The sequence below is a fragment of the Physella acuta genome, unplaced genomic scaffold (assembly GCF_028476545.2).
Source record: "Physella acuta isolate Inbredline_101_S28 unplaced genomic scaffold, ASM2847654v3 ptg001017l, whole genome shotgun sequence".
In the NCBI taxonomy this organism is placed as follows: Eukaryota; Metazoa; Mollusca; class Gastropoda; family Physidae; genus Physella; species Physella acuta.
In genome coordinates, this window is record NW_026732534.1 from 87,501 (window position 1) to 108,792 (window position 21,292).

The window sequence follows — 21,292 nt, forward strand, 5'->3', positions numbered from 1 at the left end:
TATATATATATATATATATATATATATATATATATATATATATATATGGGGGTTTAAGAAGTTTTTACTAGTTCGATTGGTTATTTTCTAGACTTCATACCTTCTTTGTTTTGCTCTTGGCTTCTTGGAAATAATTGCTGTTAGTTTTTCTAGAACAACGATTTTACACCAGACAAACAATTGTGTCTATTCTACAGATGATAACCGCCCGGGTGTACGAAGAGGGGGACAATGAATATTCCCAGAACGTCATCATTAAGAGGGAGGTGGACAGAAAACATCTGCACGCCGTGCAGGAACTGGCAACACCATCCGCGTATGTATACAGCTGGGTCTTTGCTGTGGAAGACATTGTCTCAAAACAACGGTTACTTATTGAAAAAAAAAGGTTTTCGTGGTTTTAGTATAGTGGCATACTGATTTAGTGGAAGGTGTTTAAAGATAGAAAATTGCTTGAAAACATTAGTAGATTTGATTTTAGATTTTTAAAAAGTTAAAAAATGTATTGGTTTTATTTATTTGGCAAGAAAAAAGGTTAGCTTAACGTTTTCGTACAAATACAAAATGTAGTTCAAGTATAAACGTCAGTATGATATTGTATTTAATAGAGCAACTGGTATTTAATAGTTACTTTAAATTTCGTATTTTAAAAACAAAAAAAAAACATAAACCGGGAGTGATCTCCCCTAAACTTTATCGATTGTTCTTATATAACACTACGGGAGGTGGCAAAACGGTATATAGACATGATTTTTACAAGCTTTTATTCAACTCACTTCCTCGTCAGTCTGTCGTCAGTCGTCAGTCTAGATCGAAACGCTGGAGTGAAAATTCGGAAACTTCTACTTGACCGATACGATTCACATTTGGCACGTGGGTCAAGACATGAAGACAATGCAATCTGAAACTAAATTTGACTTAATTGGATGCCTAATTAATTTTTTATGAATTAATTAAAATTTGGACCGAATTAGTAGGCATGTCTATCCAACCACACCACACGCGTCATCACCTTCAATAGCTGCGCCATCACGTTCAATGGCTGCGTTCAAAAACCATTGCGCGCCTACTGAACGTGATGTTCAGTAGGCGCGCAATGGTTTTTAGTCATGTAACTCTATTGTAAATAAAACATGTAAAGTACTGAAAAAAAATTCATAAAAAACGTTTTAATAACAAGCTTTTATGTAATAATGCACTAAAAAGTAGAAAATAAATTATAGACTACTATTTAAATAACTATAAAGAAAAGCGTGGGTGTCTTCCTTAACATTAGTAAAGGTATCCAATAGATACTAAGGTGACCCACGCTTTTCTTTATAGTTATTTAAATAGTAGTCTATAATTTATTACAAGCTTTTATTTAACTCACTTCCTCGTCAGTCGTCAGTCGTCAGTCTAGACCGAAACGCAGGAGTGAAAATTCGGAAACTTCTACTTGACCGATACGATTCACATTTGGCACGTGGTTCAAGACATGAAGACAATGCAATTTGAAACTAAATTTGACTTAATTGGATGCCTAATTAATTTTTTTATGAATTAATTAAAATTTGGACCGAATTAGTAGGCATGTCTATCCAACCACACCACACGCGTCATCACCTTCAATAGCTGCGCCATCACGTTCAATGGCTGCGTTCAAAACCCATTGCGCGCCTACTGAACGTGATGTTCAGTAGGCGCACAATGGTTTTTAGTCATGTAACTCTATTGTAAATAAAACATGTAAAGTACTGACAAAAAAATTCATAAAAAACGTTTTAATAACAAGCCTTTATGTAATAATGCACTAAAAAGTAGAAAATAAATTATAGACTACTATTTAAATAACTTGAAAGAAAAGCGTGGGTGTCTTCCTAAACATTAGTGTAGGTATCCAATAGATACTAAAGTGACCCACGCTTATCTTTCTAGTTATTTAAATAGTAGTCTATACTTTATTTTCTACTTTTTAGTGCATTATTACATAAAGGCTTGTTATTAAAACGTTTTTTATGAATTTTTTAATATATTTTAAAAACTTAAACTTTCTAAAATATAATCGAATCTCGTAGAAAAAAGAATTGCGCACCAAGTGAACGCCTAACAATATGTGCATAATAGTGCGGAATATTATCGGAAACCGGAACGTAATTTACTACTTCCGGTCAACGGAAATTACTCAAAGTTTTTAAAAAGGCGGATAAGTAGATCTTTTACTTACATGTGAAATTTCAAATTATCTATTTGAAACAGTACTCAAGTTATAGGCTTTTAAAAATTTATAAATTAGAATAACTTACACTTACAGTTACCAGAAATTGCTGAAAAGTTGATACAGAACTACAAATTTGATATATTTCTTGCATATGAAATTTCATCTACCTAGCTGTAGCGGTACTCAAGTTATCGTGTTCACAGAAACACATACACAATTATCTACACACATATATACACACATAAACAGACATACAGATAAAAATTGCAAAACTATGTTTCTCCTACTCAGGAAGGTGTAAAACGTAAAAATCTCGATTTTCTTTTTGCACGATCACAATACTTCATTAATACTTCTTTTACAAGAAAGTAAAAATGTCGCTTTATTGTTTAATGTTACGTATCGAGTCAAGATCAGAATTCTGATTTTAGTTTTATTGACGAGTGTTTACATTTAATTTTAGGATCAAGAATTAGCTCAGTGTAAAAATTACCAATGTTTCTGTATTATTGATTAGAACACAAGTATGTTTATGGAAGATTAGTAATAAAGCACAGAGTTTCTTCCAGGCAACTTTTCGGGGGGGGGGGGGCAAAGCCCCACAGAAAATTTTTTACCGCCCCCCCCCCCCCCGAACGAAATGAAATTTATATAATTTATATTGAAAATATATACTTTTAACAGTGTCCGCCCCCCCCCCCCCCCCGAAGAAAGTCTACCGCCCCCCCCCCCCCCCCCGAAAATTTCAAGTGCCCCCCCGGAGAAAAAAGTCTGGAAGAAACACTGATAAAGCATTAAATTATCCCACTGATTTGCTCTACGCTATTTAGTCCACAAGCACCAACTCAAGACCAAGATGAGGGAGCAAAAGAAATCGTTTGGGACTTCACAAGGAAAAAGCGAGCGGTCCACAACTACACTGTCAACTGGGTGGACAGAATTCCCTACGTTATCCACCCGACATACCAGGCATACGGTAAAAATAATAGTAGAGTCAGGAAAATGTCCACTGTGTAAACTTTGAGGTGTTAAGTATTTAAATGAAAACACTGAATACAATCGTTTTAGTGTTAATTTTGAACGTATATTATCCAGGTTGTTTAAATGTATGTAATTCGCTCCGTATTTCTTTGGCTATATGGTACAACCATTTACCGTATTTATTTTACATGAAAAGGAAGCAATAATGCGATACGTTTTGTTTTAACAGCGCTTCGATTACCCATCTTCTAACTAAAATTAAAAGAAAAACAGTGATTTCATCGCAAATCAAGTTTTGTCCATGCTCTAAAACACAACATAAAAACAAATGTTTAATTTTTAACCTATATAAACTACACTATATTAGATATAATATTTAATTTTCAAGCAATTACTGTACGACATTTAAAATAATACTCCCAGGTCCTTACTACATGACGCTGTTAAAGAGATCTCTACAGTACATCATGGACAATGTTTGCCTGACATTTGTTGATGAAACCAGCAGATGGAACTCTAGCGACCCCAAGTGGTTCACCAAAAACGGTTACACCTATGACACCTACATTTCAGTCCGGGCCAGCACAGGGTGAGATAACTATCATAATGAGGTCTAATTAATTAGACATTATACAAGTGTAGTTGCTAATTAAAAGTTAATATGCACGATCTTTTTATTGCATACAAAATATAAAAATTAATTTTAAAATTTTGACGGTTTGATATTTTTGAAAAGAAAATCTCAGTATAAAAGTTTTTCTTCATGCTGGATAATACAACAAAAAAATTAACTCGTATAATGCAATAAGTTTCTTTAATCAAGTAAATCATTTCGATACAGTTTGTAATATCCAATTATTTCAAAACACGTAAAAAGATTTTTTTTAAAACAAGCAATCTGATTGGTTAACCCTGCAGGTGTTCAGCGTTCAGTGGACCAGGAAGTGGTGTTGGAAATTCACCCAGAATTGTCTACCCTTGCCAGGATTTCGTAAGTTGTTACAGCTAACTAAAAAAATATTTTTAATTTTTAAAAATTCTTTAAAAATATTATATTTAAAAATTAAATATAATATTTAAATTTTAGATATCAGCTTTACTACATTACTTTTGAATTTTTCATAATAGTTTGCAATCATTATCATTCCCCTGCTAATTTTAGCATGTCTACATCAGGCAGCCCAGTCCATTCCTTGATTTCCTCCATCACTTTATGTCTTCACCTCCCTCGCATTCTCCACACTGAGGCAGCTTCCTGTATGATTGTCTTTGATATGCCAATTCATTGGATTGTTTCATTTTCCATATCAACTGAGTTTTTTTTTTACAATACTCACCAAGCTCACAAAACAAAAAATGACATTTGCCTGACAGCTATTTATTTTCTTAGTTTGCGGCTTTCTTTGTCTCTCTCTCTCCCACTCTGACTGTCTTTTTATCTCTATCTATATCTCTCGCTCTTTCTTTAAATATATATATATATATATATATATATATATATATATATATATATATATATATATATATATACATATATATATATATATATATATATATATATATATATATATATATATACACTTATTTATATATATATATATATATATATATATATATATATATATATATATATATATATATATATAAGTGTATATATATATATATATATATATATATATATATAAAATTTATATACATTAATAAATATATAATGTACATAAATTTATTAATTAATATGTATGAGATTTTTTTATAAATTTTTATACATTTCTTGATCTTGAGAAAAATTTAAAACATTTGACAAGTAAAAACAAAAAAAAATATAGTAATTTCTATTTTAATTTGCCAATTTTGAAGTAGCATTTGTCATCGATATTTCAAGTTCATCATTTGGATTTTTTTTTTACTGCAGGTGATAAATTTTCACGAGATGATGCATACGTTAGGTGTCGCCCATGCACATCAAGGCTTTCTCCGGGAAAATTACATCACAATTAACGTAGATGATATTCAAAGCAGTAAGTCTCCTGGGATATTTTTCAACATATTTTATTTTAATTTATTTTAATGTTGTTTTAATTCAAAATTTAGATGATTATATTTTTGTTTTAATAACTAATGGATAATACGTGTAAAGAATTCAAATTTAATTTCAATTCAATCTTTAAATATATTTGAAGAGGTCCATGAATGATTTATATAAACATATTAATGTATACATTGTCTAAACGTTATATATATATATATATATATATATATATATATATATATATATATATATATATATATAAAACTTGATTGTGTTATTTTTCACAGGTCTTATCTACAGCTATGACATGTTTCCCGAATCATCTCAATTTGTCAACTTATTCTTTGACCCATCCTCGGCCCTAATGTATGGTGCTAGGGTAAGTCTAACGAATTGCCTGGAGACTTAGTGTCCCTAGGCGACGATGATGCTATAGATTATTTATCATTTAGATAGAAATCTTATTGGTGATCAACCATATAGATGTCACGTTTTTTGGGACTATTTTGCCTCCACAATTACCATCATTATATCTTACAAAAACAACCACTACTGCTAAAACATTTTAAAAATTGTTAAAAATGCGAATGTGCGTTGTCACCTTTTCTGAAACCTCTCTCCACGTCCGAAATGACAACACTCGCTATGGAATGTGACGTCGTTTATGGGCTATCCAAGATTGGAACTATTGAAAAATTTCAAACTATTGATCATTCTGTATATTTTTATTAAATTTTAACCATTAAGGGCTTGTGCTGCTCATCAACGTATTAATCATAGGAGCCAACATTTTCACAATATAACAAAAAAACTGATAGCTTTGATTTACTCAAAGACTTGGACGAGGAACGGCAATGAAGCGTACACGCCAATCAGGGACGATCTTTTTAACACTATCACCTCGGTGTCAGCGGACTCTGTCAACTTTCTCGAGCTTGTTCAAGTACTGAAATGTACCGGTAAGGTTCTATTTTTATAGTACCAATGCTCACTTAGATATACTAGCTTTTACAAAAACAATATCTATTTTAATTGCTCATCTTAAACTATGATAGAGCTGATATGCTTATGCATACACACACACACACACACACACACACACACATATATATATATATATATATATATATATATATATATATATATATATATATATATATATATACATACATACATACATATATATACACACATATATATATATATATATATATATATATATATATATATATATATATATATATATATATATATAGGCCTATATATATGCATTATGTGTTTAATAGTATAACATTTAAATTTAAAAAACCCTACCTTCGCCAAACTTATTAATACAGTATATTTTAACTCCCCCCCCCCTCCCCACCGAAGAGATGCATGGAAGAAGCTCTGCTTTAAAAGGAATTAATCTCATAGCTTAAGACTAATAAAATGAAACATCTTTTTACATCTTTTTTAGACAGTCTCTCGTCATAGATGGAAAAGGGCGAGCGAAATTTCAAGCATTTCTTATCGATTAATTTCTCTGAAATTCGGCACATAGGTCAAAAATTAAACACACAATAAGACATTGCATTTGACTTAATTGGATAGCTAATTAATTTTTTTACGAGTTTAATTTTTCTAAAATTACTAGGCTGCCCTATACTACTATTAGGCAATATAGTACTTGCTCACTTCGAAACGAATTGTTCACTAAGAATACCTTGGCCGTTTCAATCTATGATGATAAAAAGAAAAATAAAGCAAGTTAAATAAAAGCTTAAGTAAAAGATATAATTTTGAATATCCATTGTGAAAATATGAATGTTGTATGAGTTTGTATCTTAAAACACACAGAAAGATATTGTGGGGGAAACACGGTCGACTGCGCCCCCGGATATTACTCGTATGTGAAAGGCGTCTGCCGATGTGTGTGCCCGGATGAATACGACGTTGCTACAAACTGCAAGACACTGAAAAATGGACGTACGTTCTAATTGTTTAAGGCTACATTTAGATCTAAACTAAACCACTCAACGTTTATAGAAGGCTTATAACTATACATGTAGTACAGCTTTAAATAATTTACAGTTAATTCTTTCATTTAAAGCCATTCTAGTCTTGATTGTTAAATTTTAAATAAAAACAATTTAAACTATAATAAGAATTAGTTTCAGGGTTTATTAATTTTAAAAAAATAAATACTAACAGCTTCGCCACTCGTTCAATGGCCTAAAACACCCATCGTCGTCTTCGCTGGAGGACCCTCGCACAGCTGCCCAACAGGATTCGATCCCACACCTGGCTGGTTCTCCTTCACTGGCTCCAGTGCCATGAGCCAGTCCCCGGCCGCTCCTGTCCAGTACCCCGTGTCTGGAAAAACAAACAGTTTTCCCGTCTGCACCAGAAACTTACCTGCAGGAGCCACAGCTGACTGGGAGTCCTGGCCACCTGGCGGTCAATACTGTTTCATTAAACCTGCAGGTGTAAACTGTGCGGGAGGTAGGTTTTTATTAAACAACACATTTAGTGAACATTATATAAATATATATATATATATATATATATATATATATATATATATATATATATATATATATATATATATATATATATATACGTATAAACATACACTTTTTGCAAAACCAAACATAAAAATATATATGTAACCTCTTTTGTTTAGAAATAAACTAATAACTTATATAAGTGTATATATAAATAAACATAAAGACGTATAATAATGTATAACGATAAATAAATTTAATCTACAGCTTTCACCGAAGCGGGAGGTTATGCCGTTTCCACTGCCAGTGTTTCCACCAACGGTTCAATCGGTGACATCACCATCTCCTCCAATAACGTGAGCATCAAGGCCTGCTGCAGGTACCAAGAGTTTTCAAACATCGCCATCGACTTACCTGACGGCGAGCCTTTCAGACTGTTGACTAGAAACACCTGTCCATCTATCAGAGGTAAAGATAATTAATAATTAATTCAGAAAAGTATATATAATAGTAACCATACGCTAACCGGAGCCTTGTATTTGTTTTAATTGCAAATGTCTTCTTGTTCCTTTCTTTATGTGGAACAAAGCACTGCGGCCATCGGACTTGGTTTTAGAGCTGCTCTCTTTATCTGCGCTCATGTTAGCCAGTCAGCCCTTGCCTCTCCTACTACTGTTTTTCTCCAGGATTTCCTTGCCCTGTCTACTTGCCTATTCTCTTGTGGATTCCTGTCTAACTACTGCCTCGCGATGTTTTCCTCTCCCATTTTCAAGATATGCTCGTCCCAACCATCCCCATTTTTGGTTTTTATGTCCTTTTCAAATGGCTGTTGTTAGGTGTTTGTCACAAGTCTTTATCCGTCACTTTGTCTGACCATCTTATCTTAAGGATGTCGTAAACATCTGTAAACGACTGAAGCGTATCTATATTTTCCATGGTAACACTCCAGGTCTCCGAAAGTAGTATAGCCTTAACTTTGGTCTAGATTCGAATCTTGTTATGGAGAGACAACGCTGTGTAATTTCATTTCGTGTTAAACAGACACTTTTCTAGGATAGAAAACTCCAAAATCAAACAACTACTGCCTTGTAGTTTGTTCTTGGTTGGACAAAGGCTATGGAAGCAAATCCAAAAAGAAAAGCAGGCTGAAATCGGAGTCAATTGCCTCAAAGAAGAAGATTTTGGGTGTAGTGAGTCGAAGGAGTAGCAGGTGTTGTTGATAAGGCATTTTATCCCCATCCTTGTTGCTAATGTATATAAGAGTTAATTACAGCGCTACATTGACTACTTCTGTATATTACTATTCTGTTATACTTAGTTTTGTATAGTCAATTGTGTATGTTATGTTTTATAGCCTAATAAATCTGTATGCCTCACCTTAAGACATAGAACGTAATACACTGAAAAATACTTTTTTTAAATTCTTCGTCTGCTTCACCTCTTTGAAGGTGAGGTACCGTTTCCAATATTTAAAAATCTTTCAGTAATGCAAGGTATACATATATCAATGACATATGTTCACTAAATAAATTTATGCAAATGCAAATTAAATACACATACACACATGCATACATACACACGTATACTTTATTTTGTGACCTAGGTCTTAAGGCGTACAACTCAAGGCTGAACCTGTGGACCACCAACAGTGGTGTGTTTGGACCCGCTGACTCCCCCTTCTGGTGGTTCTCGACCTCCCTCACCACCTACTCCTGCTACTACCAGCCCGGTATCTATGGTAAAACATTTTTACATTTTATTTACAATTTCTGCATTTTTATATGAAAGATCAAGCTTATCTATAAGGCAGGTTAGATAAAACAGCACGAACATGTTATTATCCTCAAAATCTACTTTAAAAAAACTTTTTTTTTATTCAAAAGAAACGCACTGTTTTTACACATCCCATATAAATTTAAGCTATGAGATTGATTCTAAAAATGGGAAATAACTGCTTATTAAAGGATGTAATGAGCTGGTAACCTTGGACGCCAACAACCGTTCTGTGACCATCAGGACTCCGTTTCTACCTACAGGCTACAGGGAGCCAAACAGGCGATGCTTCTACGCTTTCAGTGTAAGATGACTTCCTTTTTATTTCTTCTTCTTCGTTCTTAAAAGATGACTTCCAATGTTGATGGTTTTTAGATGTTTCACTTTTATTTATTTTACATAAGACTTATACCACACAACGAAACATCGACTGACTATGTTCTTTCATTTAAATTAACGTACATTATTAATATTAGTTGAGCAACGGGGTCGGCGCAGTCAAGTCGGTAAAAGCTCATGGTTGCTAAACCGAAAAGTCTCAAGGTCGTTAGCTGGGGACAGCCACTCTTCTAGGAGAGACAACTCCAAAATCAAACAACTGCTGCCTTGTAGTTAGTTCTTGGTTGGACAAAGGCTGTGGAAGCAAATCCAAAAAGAAAGCAGGCTGAAATCGGAGTCAATGGCCTCAATGGCGCATAACCAGTTGACACGTATCCTTAATTGTGTTGGAGGGGATCCTTCCCAACACTAAAATTAATAACGAAGAAGAAGAAGTTGAACAACTCTAAGATATATTTTTTTTAAGTTCTGTGCGATTGCCGGGAGAATTCTTTATACAAAAAAAGATGGGCTATTAAATGTTATTAATATAAAACTTAATAACGCTACAAGTTCGATGGAAAATAAACAAGTGTTTCTTTCTGATACTTTCATTATCTAAATAAGTGATGTATTTATTCCTCAATGTTTAGAGGGGTTTCGTGTTAATGTTAAAAATAATTCTATATATTGATTCGTGGATTTTGTTTCTTCCACAGTCACCGCCCAACTCGCAGATCCTGATCACCTTCAACAGATATAGTTTATCTACAACGATGGATGACTTTTTTGTAAAAAAATATCATCCATGGCAAGTGGCCTTCAAGTAAGAATCAACTAAATCAATCCGGTTTTTCTATTATGTATAAAAAATATAATTTACACAACTAAATATTTTTTATCTTGCAGTTAATTCAAAGTAGTTACGCGCACTATGGTAATAGACATAAAAGTATAATTTTTAAAATATAAAAAATAGTACAGAGGAAGAACAAGCAAACAAAATAAACTATTATTATTAATTGATTAAAAGGTCATGTTAAACTAGTTCAATGTAATTTTGAACCAATTTGTAGATTAGATAACGCGAATTATCCAGCACAAATTCTGAGTGAGTCGAACTACTTCTCTGCTGAGGCCTTTATGGGATACAGTACTACCACCAACTACGGTGTCAATTTTACAGCACAAGTTATTTTACGTAAGCTGGCTTAATTTTAATATCTATCATGGGTTTCAATTACCTTCATAATTAAAGCCAATATTTAAATCATTTTTGTACATGCAAAAAATGAGGTGCAAGGAGCAAGAGGAATTTTATTGGCCATACACAAACATATTTTTATTAAACATATAATGTATCGCTTTTTTCATTGAAAAACCCTCAAAGTTAACCCAAACGTAAATACATGCACCATAATTAATTTAAAAAAATATTATACGCCTATTTCTTTCAATCATAAGATAGAAGGGAATAGTCTACTTATTTTTTTTAAAGAAAAGAAAATTAATTCAGTAACTAGGCTACTGATGAATAATAGCTATATACTTTACATCAGAATCCTGATAGATTATGACTTTGTGTCCACAGCCGAAGACTACTGCTATAATTCTGCAACAAATGGCGCCGACTACCGAGGAAAAACTGCCATTTCTGAAACATACGAACCCTGTATAGAGTGGTCAAAGGCTGTCAACTGCTCAAACTTTCCCAAGTATGTCGGGGTTATTTTGCTCGGAATATGTTGCTTTTTGTCTATACAGTGTCAATTATTATTTTTTAATGCATAAAAATGTTTTAATAGCAAGCTTTTTATGTAATAATGTACTAAAAAGGAGGATATTAATTATTTTCATTAAATATATAATAATAAACTACTATTTAAATAACTATAAGAAAAAGAGTGGGTCACTATATTATCTATTAGATACCTTAACTAATATTTAGGAAGAGACCCACTTTTTAAAAAGTTATTTTAATATTAGTGTATTAATATAAATTTAAAGAAAATCATTATTTTCATTTAAAAGCTTGTTATTGAAATGTTTGTATGCACTCTGTTTTCAGTACTTTAACATTTTTACTACAATCGTGTTTTTATGACTAAAAATACTGCGCACCAAATGAACATGATAATTTTGGGAATAACGACCGATAGCGACACCAGTACTTTGCTACAGTTAGTTGTCACACAATAGTCGTGTGTATATTTACTTTGGTTAAAGAAATCCTTTAACTCAACTTTCCAAATTTTTTGTTTAAAGCTTCGTACCAACATGATAAAATTTACACTCACTTTTTTAACAAACTTTATACACATCATATTATTTGAAAAGCCATTAGGAAGTTACAATATGGAGTAATAATTACCCTTTACCATATAGTAATTAAGTGAATGGGCTGTACATTATTTCCTAATTTTTTTTTATTCACAGGGCTGACCAGATGGCAAACATTTTATCCGGCAACCAATGTCGTAATCCCGACGGCCGTAGAGGACCTTGGTGCTACACTTACATCAATGGGACCAACTGCAACATTCGTTACTGTGATGCTTGCAATTTCAGTCAGTTCATTGAAATCTTATTATTATTACAAGCTTTTATTTAACTCACTTCCTCGTCAGTCTGTCGTCAGTCTAGACGGAAACGCAGGAGTGAAAATTCGGACAGTTCTACTTGACCGACACGATTCACAGTTGGCACGTGGGTCAAGACATGAAGACAATGCAATCTGAAACTAAATTTGACTTAATTGGATGCCTAATTGATTTTTTATGAATTAATTAAAATTTGGACCGAATTAGTAGGCATGTCTAGCCAACCACACCACACGCGTCATCAATAGCTGCGCCATCACGACCACGTAATGGCTGCGTTCAAAAACCATTTCGCGCCTACTGAACGTGATATTCAGTAGGCGCGCAATGGTTTTTAGTCATGTAACTCTATTGTAGATAAAACATGTAAAGTACTGAAAAAAAAATTCATAAAAAACGTTTTAATAACAAGCTTTTATGTAATGATGCACTAAAAAGTAGAAAATAAATGATAGACTACTATTTAAATAACTATAAAGAAAAGCGTGGGTGTCTTCCTTAAAATTAGTAAAGGTATCCAATAGATACTAAAGTGACCCACGCTTTTCTTTATAGTTATTTAAATAGTAGTCTATCATTTATTTTCTACTTTTTAGTGCATCATTACATAAAAGCTTGTTATTAAAACGTTTTTTATGAATTTTTTTTTTTTTTGGTATTATTGACACAAAGTTAAAAAAATATTTTGTTTTTGTTTTTAAAAACTTTTACACTAAATCAGAAGTTTCGAGATAGTTAGTGTGTTATTTTGTTAAATAATTTAAAAATAACGAAGAAATGTATAGATGGTGATAATTAGTGTATTACATCGTTCAATTATTTAAAATTCTAATAACGTATATATGCTTAGATTTCTAGTACTCGAAACGTAATTGCTTTTACGATGCATTCTATTTTTAGTGAAACCAATCGACGCCTTGACAAAATGTGCCACCCTTAAAGCATCGAATCCAAATTTCTGCTCTACTGGTGTTCAAAGGTTGGGATGTTTTGTCTCCTGCAACTTTTCAGTAGAGTCAACAACTAGAGGTAACAGTATACGAAACATCCATTGTAGTTCTATGTATTTTATATCCGCTTATACATTGTTTTAAGGGGATATGTACTGAGTTTTATGGAGGGTAAGTTGATAGCTTTAAATGCATGCAATTCATACAATTCGTAAATGTTCCAATAGGTCTAGATCTACCTTTTGTTCAATGTTAAAATAATAATTTACCAGCTGTCTGTGGTCCCCCTACCATCCCTGCTGACGGGCAGGTGGTCGGTACTCTAAAGTCTCAGTACCTGGAGGGTGAGAAGGTTCAGGTGAAGTGTATTCTGTATAACGACACTGGGCTGCCAAATGACATGTACTGTACGTCCAATGGATGGACTACTCTCTACCAGGCTTGCAATGGTATGTTACCCGTAATAAATACATTATAAACTATAGTTTGTACAGCGTATTTGTTTTGTTGATATTTATTTATTCTGATGTTTGTCATTTTAGTTATCAGATAACTGTGTGAGTACGCGATAAACTTGTAAAATAACATATTAGTTAAATGTGTGAGAACCGTTAACCTTATCATATAACTAATTAGTTATATGTTTGAGTAGTCTCTTAACGTTAAATTAATTTTCCCCTCGTCAATTATGATCACATCGTTAAACTCTGTTTCCCTTGATGCATGTTTTTTATATTATTTCTTAAGGATATATTTATGAATACTTATATGAGGAATGCAATTGTCGTTTTATCAAATTAACTTGGCCTTGATGTTAGCGCTAACTAGATCCTTTCACTGACTCTTCTCCCTACGCAACGCTAATCTGACTACAACAAGTTGCTGTACCAAAGTCCATGTTTGATGGTATTTCAGAAAAAGTACATTGACCAACCAATTCGCCAACTGAATATAATGTTATGAAAAATGTCTGACATCACATTTTTTTACTTCCTTTAATGGAAAAAGTATTGTACTATATATATATATATATATATATATATATATATATATATATATATATATATATGTTATATATATATGATATGGTATATATATATACCATATCATGAGATTTTTATTTCTAGGCACTTGCGCTGACAAGGTGGACACTTGTGTGAGTGTGATGGCCAAAGCTCCAACCTTCTGTCTCAACGCTAATACATTGACCACAGCAAGATCGTCATGTGCACAGTCATGTGGATTTTGTCCCAGTAATTCATTTGGTTTTTTTTTTAAATATTTCCTAACATGTCGCTTATATTAAAAACCAAAAGCTTTCCAAGTATGCCTACGTCTTCTTATTTAAAAAAAAATCATGAGTCTATAACGCACACGATTACGCAGTCAACATGATTAATAATCCGTTAACGTTATTAGATTACTTGCTTATTTATAAGCCAAAGCAAGTTTTTTTCTGAAAGAATTTTAAAAAGTATGCAAAATATGTGTATGTGGTAGTGGTGTTTGTACTAATTCTAACTAATACTGTCTTGGTCGTATTTTTGTCAGACACTGTGACATGCTCCACCCCCACCAGCACCACCTACACCAGGACGTCTGCTCTAGCTACCATTAAACCAGGTCAGGTCATGACCTTCACCTGCAATACTGGCCAGTACTACGTGTCAGGAGATCTCAGCAGGGCGTGTTCTATGTCTGGGAACTTGCTGGGAACTGAACCTGTCTGTCAATGTACGTGTTTATATATCAGACCTTTAAATTTAAATCTTTACTCAGTATTCAAATATAACTTGTACAAACTTCCAGTACTATAGTGTTGATAAAGTAACAGTCAGTAGCCGTGCCCTGTTTGACAAAAGAAACTGGGAACTGACCCTGTCTGTCGATGTAAATTTGACGTTTTGTTCTACAACATCTTAATTATTCACCTAATTTATTTCATTTTTGTAGTGAGAGCTGCATTTAATTTAACCATCCGTTTGTATTAACTGTGAAACAAATGACGCTAGATTTAGATTACTATTATTATCCTCAGACTCTTTTGGTTATTAATTATGTATTGTTTAACTAATAATAGTCGCTTTGCACCACAATGCGTTATACGACGTAATGATAAAAAACGCTTGCGAGTTTTAGCAATAATTTAGTAAGGTATAAATCATTATATAGGAATATCGAATGAATAAGATTATGTATTTTGTAATATTAATCACACTCTTAATTTAAATTACATTTTCAAACAATTTGATAAATTAAGAGAGTAATTAAGATTTATCAAATGTATTTTCTGGCTTTTGGTAAATAAGAGTTAGATCGTAATAAATAAACTGACACACAAAGATTTTCATTTGTGTTTGAATTCCACAGCAACACCTGTGGCCAATGATGTGAATCTGAACTCCGTCAGGAGAAGATTGAACACTCTGCCAGTTAAAACTGTCGTCATCTTGGACAAGGACGGCTATAGGTGAACACAATGAGCCAAATTTGCATTTAAACTAGTACAAATAAAAAGGGTAGGATTTTATCCTAACGACTACTGCTATATGATCATCAGGTTTAAAAACTAATAATTTATAAACGAATGCGATTTAGAATTATACATTTTAAAATTTTCGTAGAAGAAACAATAGCATGTGTATTGATAAAGAATCGGGTTGATAGACATAATATTCACAATTAAAAAGAAGTGGGTCGATAGACACAATTATCTAAGTTAAAAGGAGCGGGTCGATAGAAACAATGTTCACAGTTAAAAAAAGGAAAAACGTTGTTTTTTTTTATTTGAGTTACAATATTCAACCTAAACGTTTTTGTTGTCAAAAGGGAACTGCCAAAAAATATTCAGAAACTTTTTGGTTCTTAACGCATAAAAATATTAAAGATCTCTTTTTAAATGCATTCTTTTTTTTCAACAATTTATATATAATACTGTAAAATAATTATTGTATTAAATGTACAAACCACAGAATCCCATTTAAAGGAAACATCACAACTTGGTACTACTTCTGTGATACAGCTGGAACTGTGTACTTCACCGTGTATAGGAAAAGTGGGTAAGTGTTCGCTGAATTTTTCTTTTATATATACATGACTAAACGTCTCACACAAATTATACTGTGGAATATAAAAATAGAATTGATGTAGTAACCATTAATGGTAGACACGGAATTTAATTAGACTCCATATAGATAATGCAGGGGGTGTGAAGGTCACATTTTTCCTTGGAGCCATCTTTTCTAACGTAAAGTTCAAGTTTCGGCACCACTCAAGGATGTCCTACAGACTCGATCTCGAATTGATTTATAATTAATTCTAAGTACAATATTTCGTTATAAAGCTCAATTCAAATTATATATTTTACGAAACTGTTCATACTACTCAACCTATGAAATTGTGGATTCTGGTCAAGCGATTTTTAAATAATTTTTTTACAGAACCACATACTCTCTAGTGGGCTACAACACCATTAGCTGCTCAGCTGACTTCAAGTGGGGTGCGGACATAGCAGCTGCCAGCCAGATCGCCGTCCTGAAAGACGACATCATCGGGGCGTTTACAACTACCGCCAGCACGCTCAGCGTCAACACGTGCTCCGACGCGGTGGAGAAGATCATGAACCTGCCCATCGCCACCAACGTAGCTGGTGCTACCACCTTGAACACGGCCTCTTTCGCCACAAAGTCCTGTTACATTATGTCCCTTGGATGTAGGGTCGCACCGAGTAAGGAAATCGTGTTACATATTATGGCTAAACAGACACATACACACATGCACACACAGACCCACATACATTACCACGCAAAAAAGACAAACGCACATTGAGGGACACATTCACACGGACACACTAACTAAGGAATAGTCTGACTTACACACATCCTTCCCACACAGCTTCCAACACATAAACACATTAACAGACATTTTAAATTTCACTTTCACTCTCACACACAGACACTCACACATCGACACTCACAACAATACCCAGCTACACATTCTCCACACACTCACACAAAATCGTCGTCTCTAGCAGACATGAACTCACAAATACTTTCCCAAAAATAGACACCCACACAAAGAGACACAACAGAGACATAACAGAAGACACACAGACCTATGCATGTCGAACACAAAGCGGCTACCTTTACATTTTCAGGTGTCAATGTGTTTGAAATTTTTAATACAAAATATGTCCTTTAATTCCAGCGTAATCTTTCAAAACACCTATTCTGACTACTTAAATCTGCAAGGATGACGACCGCTCCAGTTTATGGTTACTGAAAAATGAAAATAAAAACTAATACTAAATTCGCATGTTTTTTGTTATATTTTTTAAGCTGTAGGCATAACTTTAAATACAATACACACAGTTTGCAATAACAATAGCTGTCACTTTATAAAAGCTTTGGCATAAAATAAAAATTAAAAAATATACATTCTCACCTTAATGCACGTTTACAGAATAAAATTTATCATAACTTTTTAATGAGATTCTAGTCGTGATCTGAGTCTAAAAATGAATGCTAAACATCCACTTTGAGACTGAGGAAACAAAATAACATACAAAGACAATTGAATGCTCATGGAATTCAAAATCATTTCTGCCACTTTAGCTAACAAGGTATTACGTAAAAACATTACCAGATTAATTAAATTGCAACTTTAATCCCAATTACGATTTTGCAGACGAGGACAGATACCATAGCATCATAGTTGACTTCATAATGCTTTTTTTTTAAATTTTATCTGGTTTGCTGATAAAAAATGTAGTTAAATTTCGATCATAAAACGGCTCAAAATCTTGCTCAGAAGACACCTCTTCCAACTCAATTAGTTGTAATAAACTTGAGTGTGAATTAAATATGGCAACACAAAGACGCAATTACAAGTTATAAAATATTGTTTATACACGCTTTTATTACGTGCATATTTATCTCGTCAGCTCTTGTGAAATACGTAATTCAATGTTTAAAGTTAACCACTGAATTAAAAAAAAAACTATTAAACAGTTCATTTAGAAATTATGACTTGTTCCAAACAATAATAGTCTTAATAGTCTAGTCACTCAAAAGTGTAATTGTGTTAATCTAATTGTTTGACTCGAGACGCGTGTTCAAGATAGGGACAAAAATAGTACTAGATTTATCCAAATATTAAAAAATAAATAAATAAGACGACATTAAATATAACACCGGATTACTTACTACCATACTTACACAGAATTAACATTGAAACGTTTGGCAACAGTAGTAGACTACCAACGCCAATAGAAACAGGAATCACAATACAGCCATTCAAGTCCAGCCCTGTCAATTGTTATGAAGACCCCAAAAACTGGACAAGACACATCAGAACCATATTTAATTAACAACAAGGGTTTAGCAAATATCCAGATCTCGACACCACTGATAAAAACCCGGGCCTCAAGTCTCATTACAAAAAAACATGGATACCAAGAGGCAGACAGAGGACGACCCAGACATTAAAACAATAAAAGCAGCTAAAGTCAATTAATAAAATACCGGATATGTAATCACAACTTCATTTAAAACACTGTTACAGACCCTAATTGGCTAGATTGCCCTTTTAATTCTTCGGACTATTAGGTTTAAGAACACAACGATGCCTTAAACTGCCGTATCTACAAAATACAATCAAGTCAAAAATGCTAGAACATTTTACATCAAAACACCTAAAGGTAATAACCTACAAGTCGGCATATTGTGAGGCTCTAGACTCCGTGTTTAGAAAACAAACAACTAAAAGCACACACAAAAAGCTGGTCTCCACGCAACCTATACAAAAGAAGGACTGGCCAGAGTTAGAGCGCTAGACTGCTAACACGAAAGTCTCGAGTTCGAATCCGGGTTCAAGACATTCTAGTATTCTCTAAAAACACAACACTGCCCCTTCTCTCCAAAGTCACACTTAATAATATTACTTGCATAAAGCCCATCATTAATTAAGAACAAAATCTTATTTACAACTACATTCTTTACAGTGTAGACAAGATGAGTTTTATAGAGGTCAGCTTTTTGTGTGTGCTTTTAGCTGTTTCTTTGTTGTAAACACGGAGTCTGGAGCCTCACAATATGCACACTCATGAGTTGGTGCCTTTGGGTGCTTTTTACAAATTGTTCTAGCCCGTTAGTCTTAATTGTAATTACATAGATAAGGCAGTTTAGGCATCGTTGCGTTCTTTAACCTAATGTTTCACTCATGGTCCGAAGAATAAAAAGGGGCAGATTAAGCGATTAGAGTCTTTAAACAGTGTTTTAAATAAAGTGGCAATAGCATATCTTTTATTTTATTCATTGACTTTAGCTGCTTTTAATGTTTACTCCGGGTCTGTGTCGTCTTCTCTCTTCCTCTTGGTGAATGTTGTTGTATCCATCTTTGTTATTATTGTGTGATTTGAGAACCGGGGGGGGGGGGGGGGGATCTTTCAGTTGTGTAGAGATCTGGGAGATGGCTGCAACCGTGTTTATTACTCGATGTGGTTATGATGTGTCTTGTCCAGTTTCTGGCGTCTTTATAACAGTTAGCACTGTTATTTCCAGGGCTGGACTTAGGTGATTGAAAATGAGTGGCTGTATTGTGATTCCTGTTTCTATTGACGTTGGTAGTCTACTACTGAAGCCAAATGTTTCAATGTTAATTCTATGTGTAAGTATGGTACTCCATGTAAGTACTCCAGTGTTTTATTTAATGTCATCTTAGTTATTTTATTTTAATATTTGGATAGATAAATATTATTTTAGAAATGCTAAATCAAGTACTATTTTTGTCCCTATCTTGAACACTTGTCACGTGTCGAACAATTAGAGTAACATAACTACACATTTGAATGACTACACGGTTAAGACTTTTATGGTTTGGATGAAGTCATAATTTCTAAACGAACTGTTTAATATATGTTTTATTCTTTAAATAATGTGATTAGCCATGAACGTGGAAGTACGTTTCTCACAAGAACTGATGAGATAAATACCACGAAAATGCTTGTAATAAATATAAAAGCATGGATCAACTATATTTTATAACTTGCAATTGCGTCTTTGTGTTAACATACTTAGTTTATTATTTACTCAAATTTATTGCAACTAATAATAAATTGGAAGACGTGTCTTCTGAGCAAAATTTTTTATCCGTTTTATGATCGGAATTGTACCAATTTCTTCATCAGCAGGCACAAGATAAAATTTTAAAAAATATATGAAGTCAACTATGAAGCCGAATGTATCTGTCCTCATCTGCAAATGTTTCAACTGGGATTAAGGTTGCAATTTTATTAATCTGGTAATAGTTTTGGAAGCCGGACGTTTTCCCGATAGACTATTGCCCGAAAACCGTTTGTCCGAAGACATATTTCCCTAAGGGACACTTGCCCGAATGCGACAAATGCCAGAATGGAAGCTTGCCCAGCATAGACACATTCGGGCATTTGTCGCATTCAGGCAAGTGTCCATTCGGGCATTTGTCTTATTCGGGCAATTGTCCATTTGGGAAATCGGCCTGCGGGCAAACTGCATTCGGCCAATAATTGTCTTACGGGACTTTGTCGTAGATCCAATATTTTTTACTTAATATCTTATTTCCTAAACTGGTAGATAGCTTTTGAATTCCATGAGCGTTTAGTTGTCTTTGTATGCTATTTTGTTTCCTCACTCTTAAAGTGGATGGCTAGCATTCATTTTCAGACTCAGATCACGACTAGAGTTTCACAAACAAGTGTAAAATGAACCTTCGTTATGATAAACACGATCCGTCTAACCGTGTTTTCTTAACGCGTATTTTAGCCGTAGGTGTGGATTTATATTTTGTAAATGTATGCCAAAGCATACTCTTGATTACCTGTGCTTTTAGAAAGTGACAGCTGTTGCTTTTGCAATCTGTGTGTATTGTTATTTAAAGTTATGCTTGCAGCCAAAAAAAAATGTGTAAAAAAATGCGAA

The 21,292-nt window shown here is 33.4% G+C and overlaps 1 protein-coding gene across 1 annotated transcript in view; it reads left to right on the top strand.

The window, feature by feature from the left end:
• Nucleotides 1-17,639, top strand: part of LOC131954637 (uncharacterized) — a 21,497-nt gene extending 3,858 nt beyond the window's left edge. Inside the window, exons 3-26 of the mRNA XM_059318416.1 lie at nucleotides 198-316; nucleotides 3,031-3,176; nucleotides 3,605-3,770; nucleotides 4,100-4,172; nucleotides 5,094-5,199; nucleotides 5,498-5,589; nucleotides 6,046-6,169; nucleotides 7,050-7,178; nucleotides 7,404-7,694; nucleotides 7,964-8,164; nucleotides 9,300-9,434; nucleotides 9,661-9,773; nucleotides 10,507-10,613; nucleotides 10,864-10,988; nucleotides 11,379-11,502; nucleotides 12,224-12,354; nucleotides 13,288-13,416; nucleotides 13,610-13,786; nucleotides 14,465-14,590; nucleotides 14,889-15,071; nucleotides 15,708-15,807; nucleotides 16,310-16,396; nucleotides 16,778-17,064; nucleotides 17,544-17,639. Coding sequence (XP_059174399.1) covers nucleotides 198-316; nucleotides 3,031-3,176; nucleotides 3,605-3,770; nucleotides 4,100-4,172; nucleotides 5,094-5,199; nucleotides 5,498-5,589; nucleotides 6,046-6,169; nucleotides 7,050-7,178; nucleotides 7,404-7,694; nucleotides 7,964-8,164; nucleotides 9,300-9,434; nucleotides 9,661-9,773; nucleotides 10,507-10,613; nucleotides 10,864-10,988; nucleotides 11,379-11,502; nucleotides 12,224-12,354; nucleotides 13,288-13,416; nucleotides 13,610-13,786; nucleotides 14,465-14,590; nucleotides 14,889-15,071; nucleotides 15,708-15,807; nucleotides 16,310-16,396; nucleotides 16,778-17,064; nucleotides 17,544-17,548 — 3,276 coding nt within the window. The 3' untranslated portion in view covers nucleotides 17,549-17,639. The remainder of the gene's footprint in view (nucleotides 1-197; nucleotides 317-3,030; nucleotides 3,177-3,604; nucleotides 3,771-4,099; nucleotides 4,173-5,093; nucleotides 5,200-5,497; nucleotides 5,590-6,045; nucleotides 6,170-7,049; nucleotides 7,179-7,403; nucleotides 7,695-7,963; nucleotides 8,165-9,299; nucleotides 9,435-9,660; nucleotides 9,774-10,506; nucleotides 10,614-10,863; nucleotides 10,989-11,378; nucleotides 11,503-12,223; nucleotides 12,355-13,287; nucleotides 13,417-13,609; nucleotides 13,787-14,464; nucleotides 14,591-14,888; nucleotides 15,072-15,707; nucleotides 15,808-16,309; nucleotides 16,397-16,777; nucleotides 17,065-17,543) is intronic.
• Nucleotides 17,640-21,292: the final 3,653 nt, after the last annotated feature.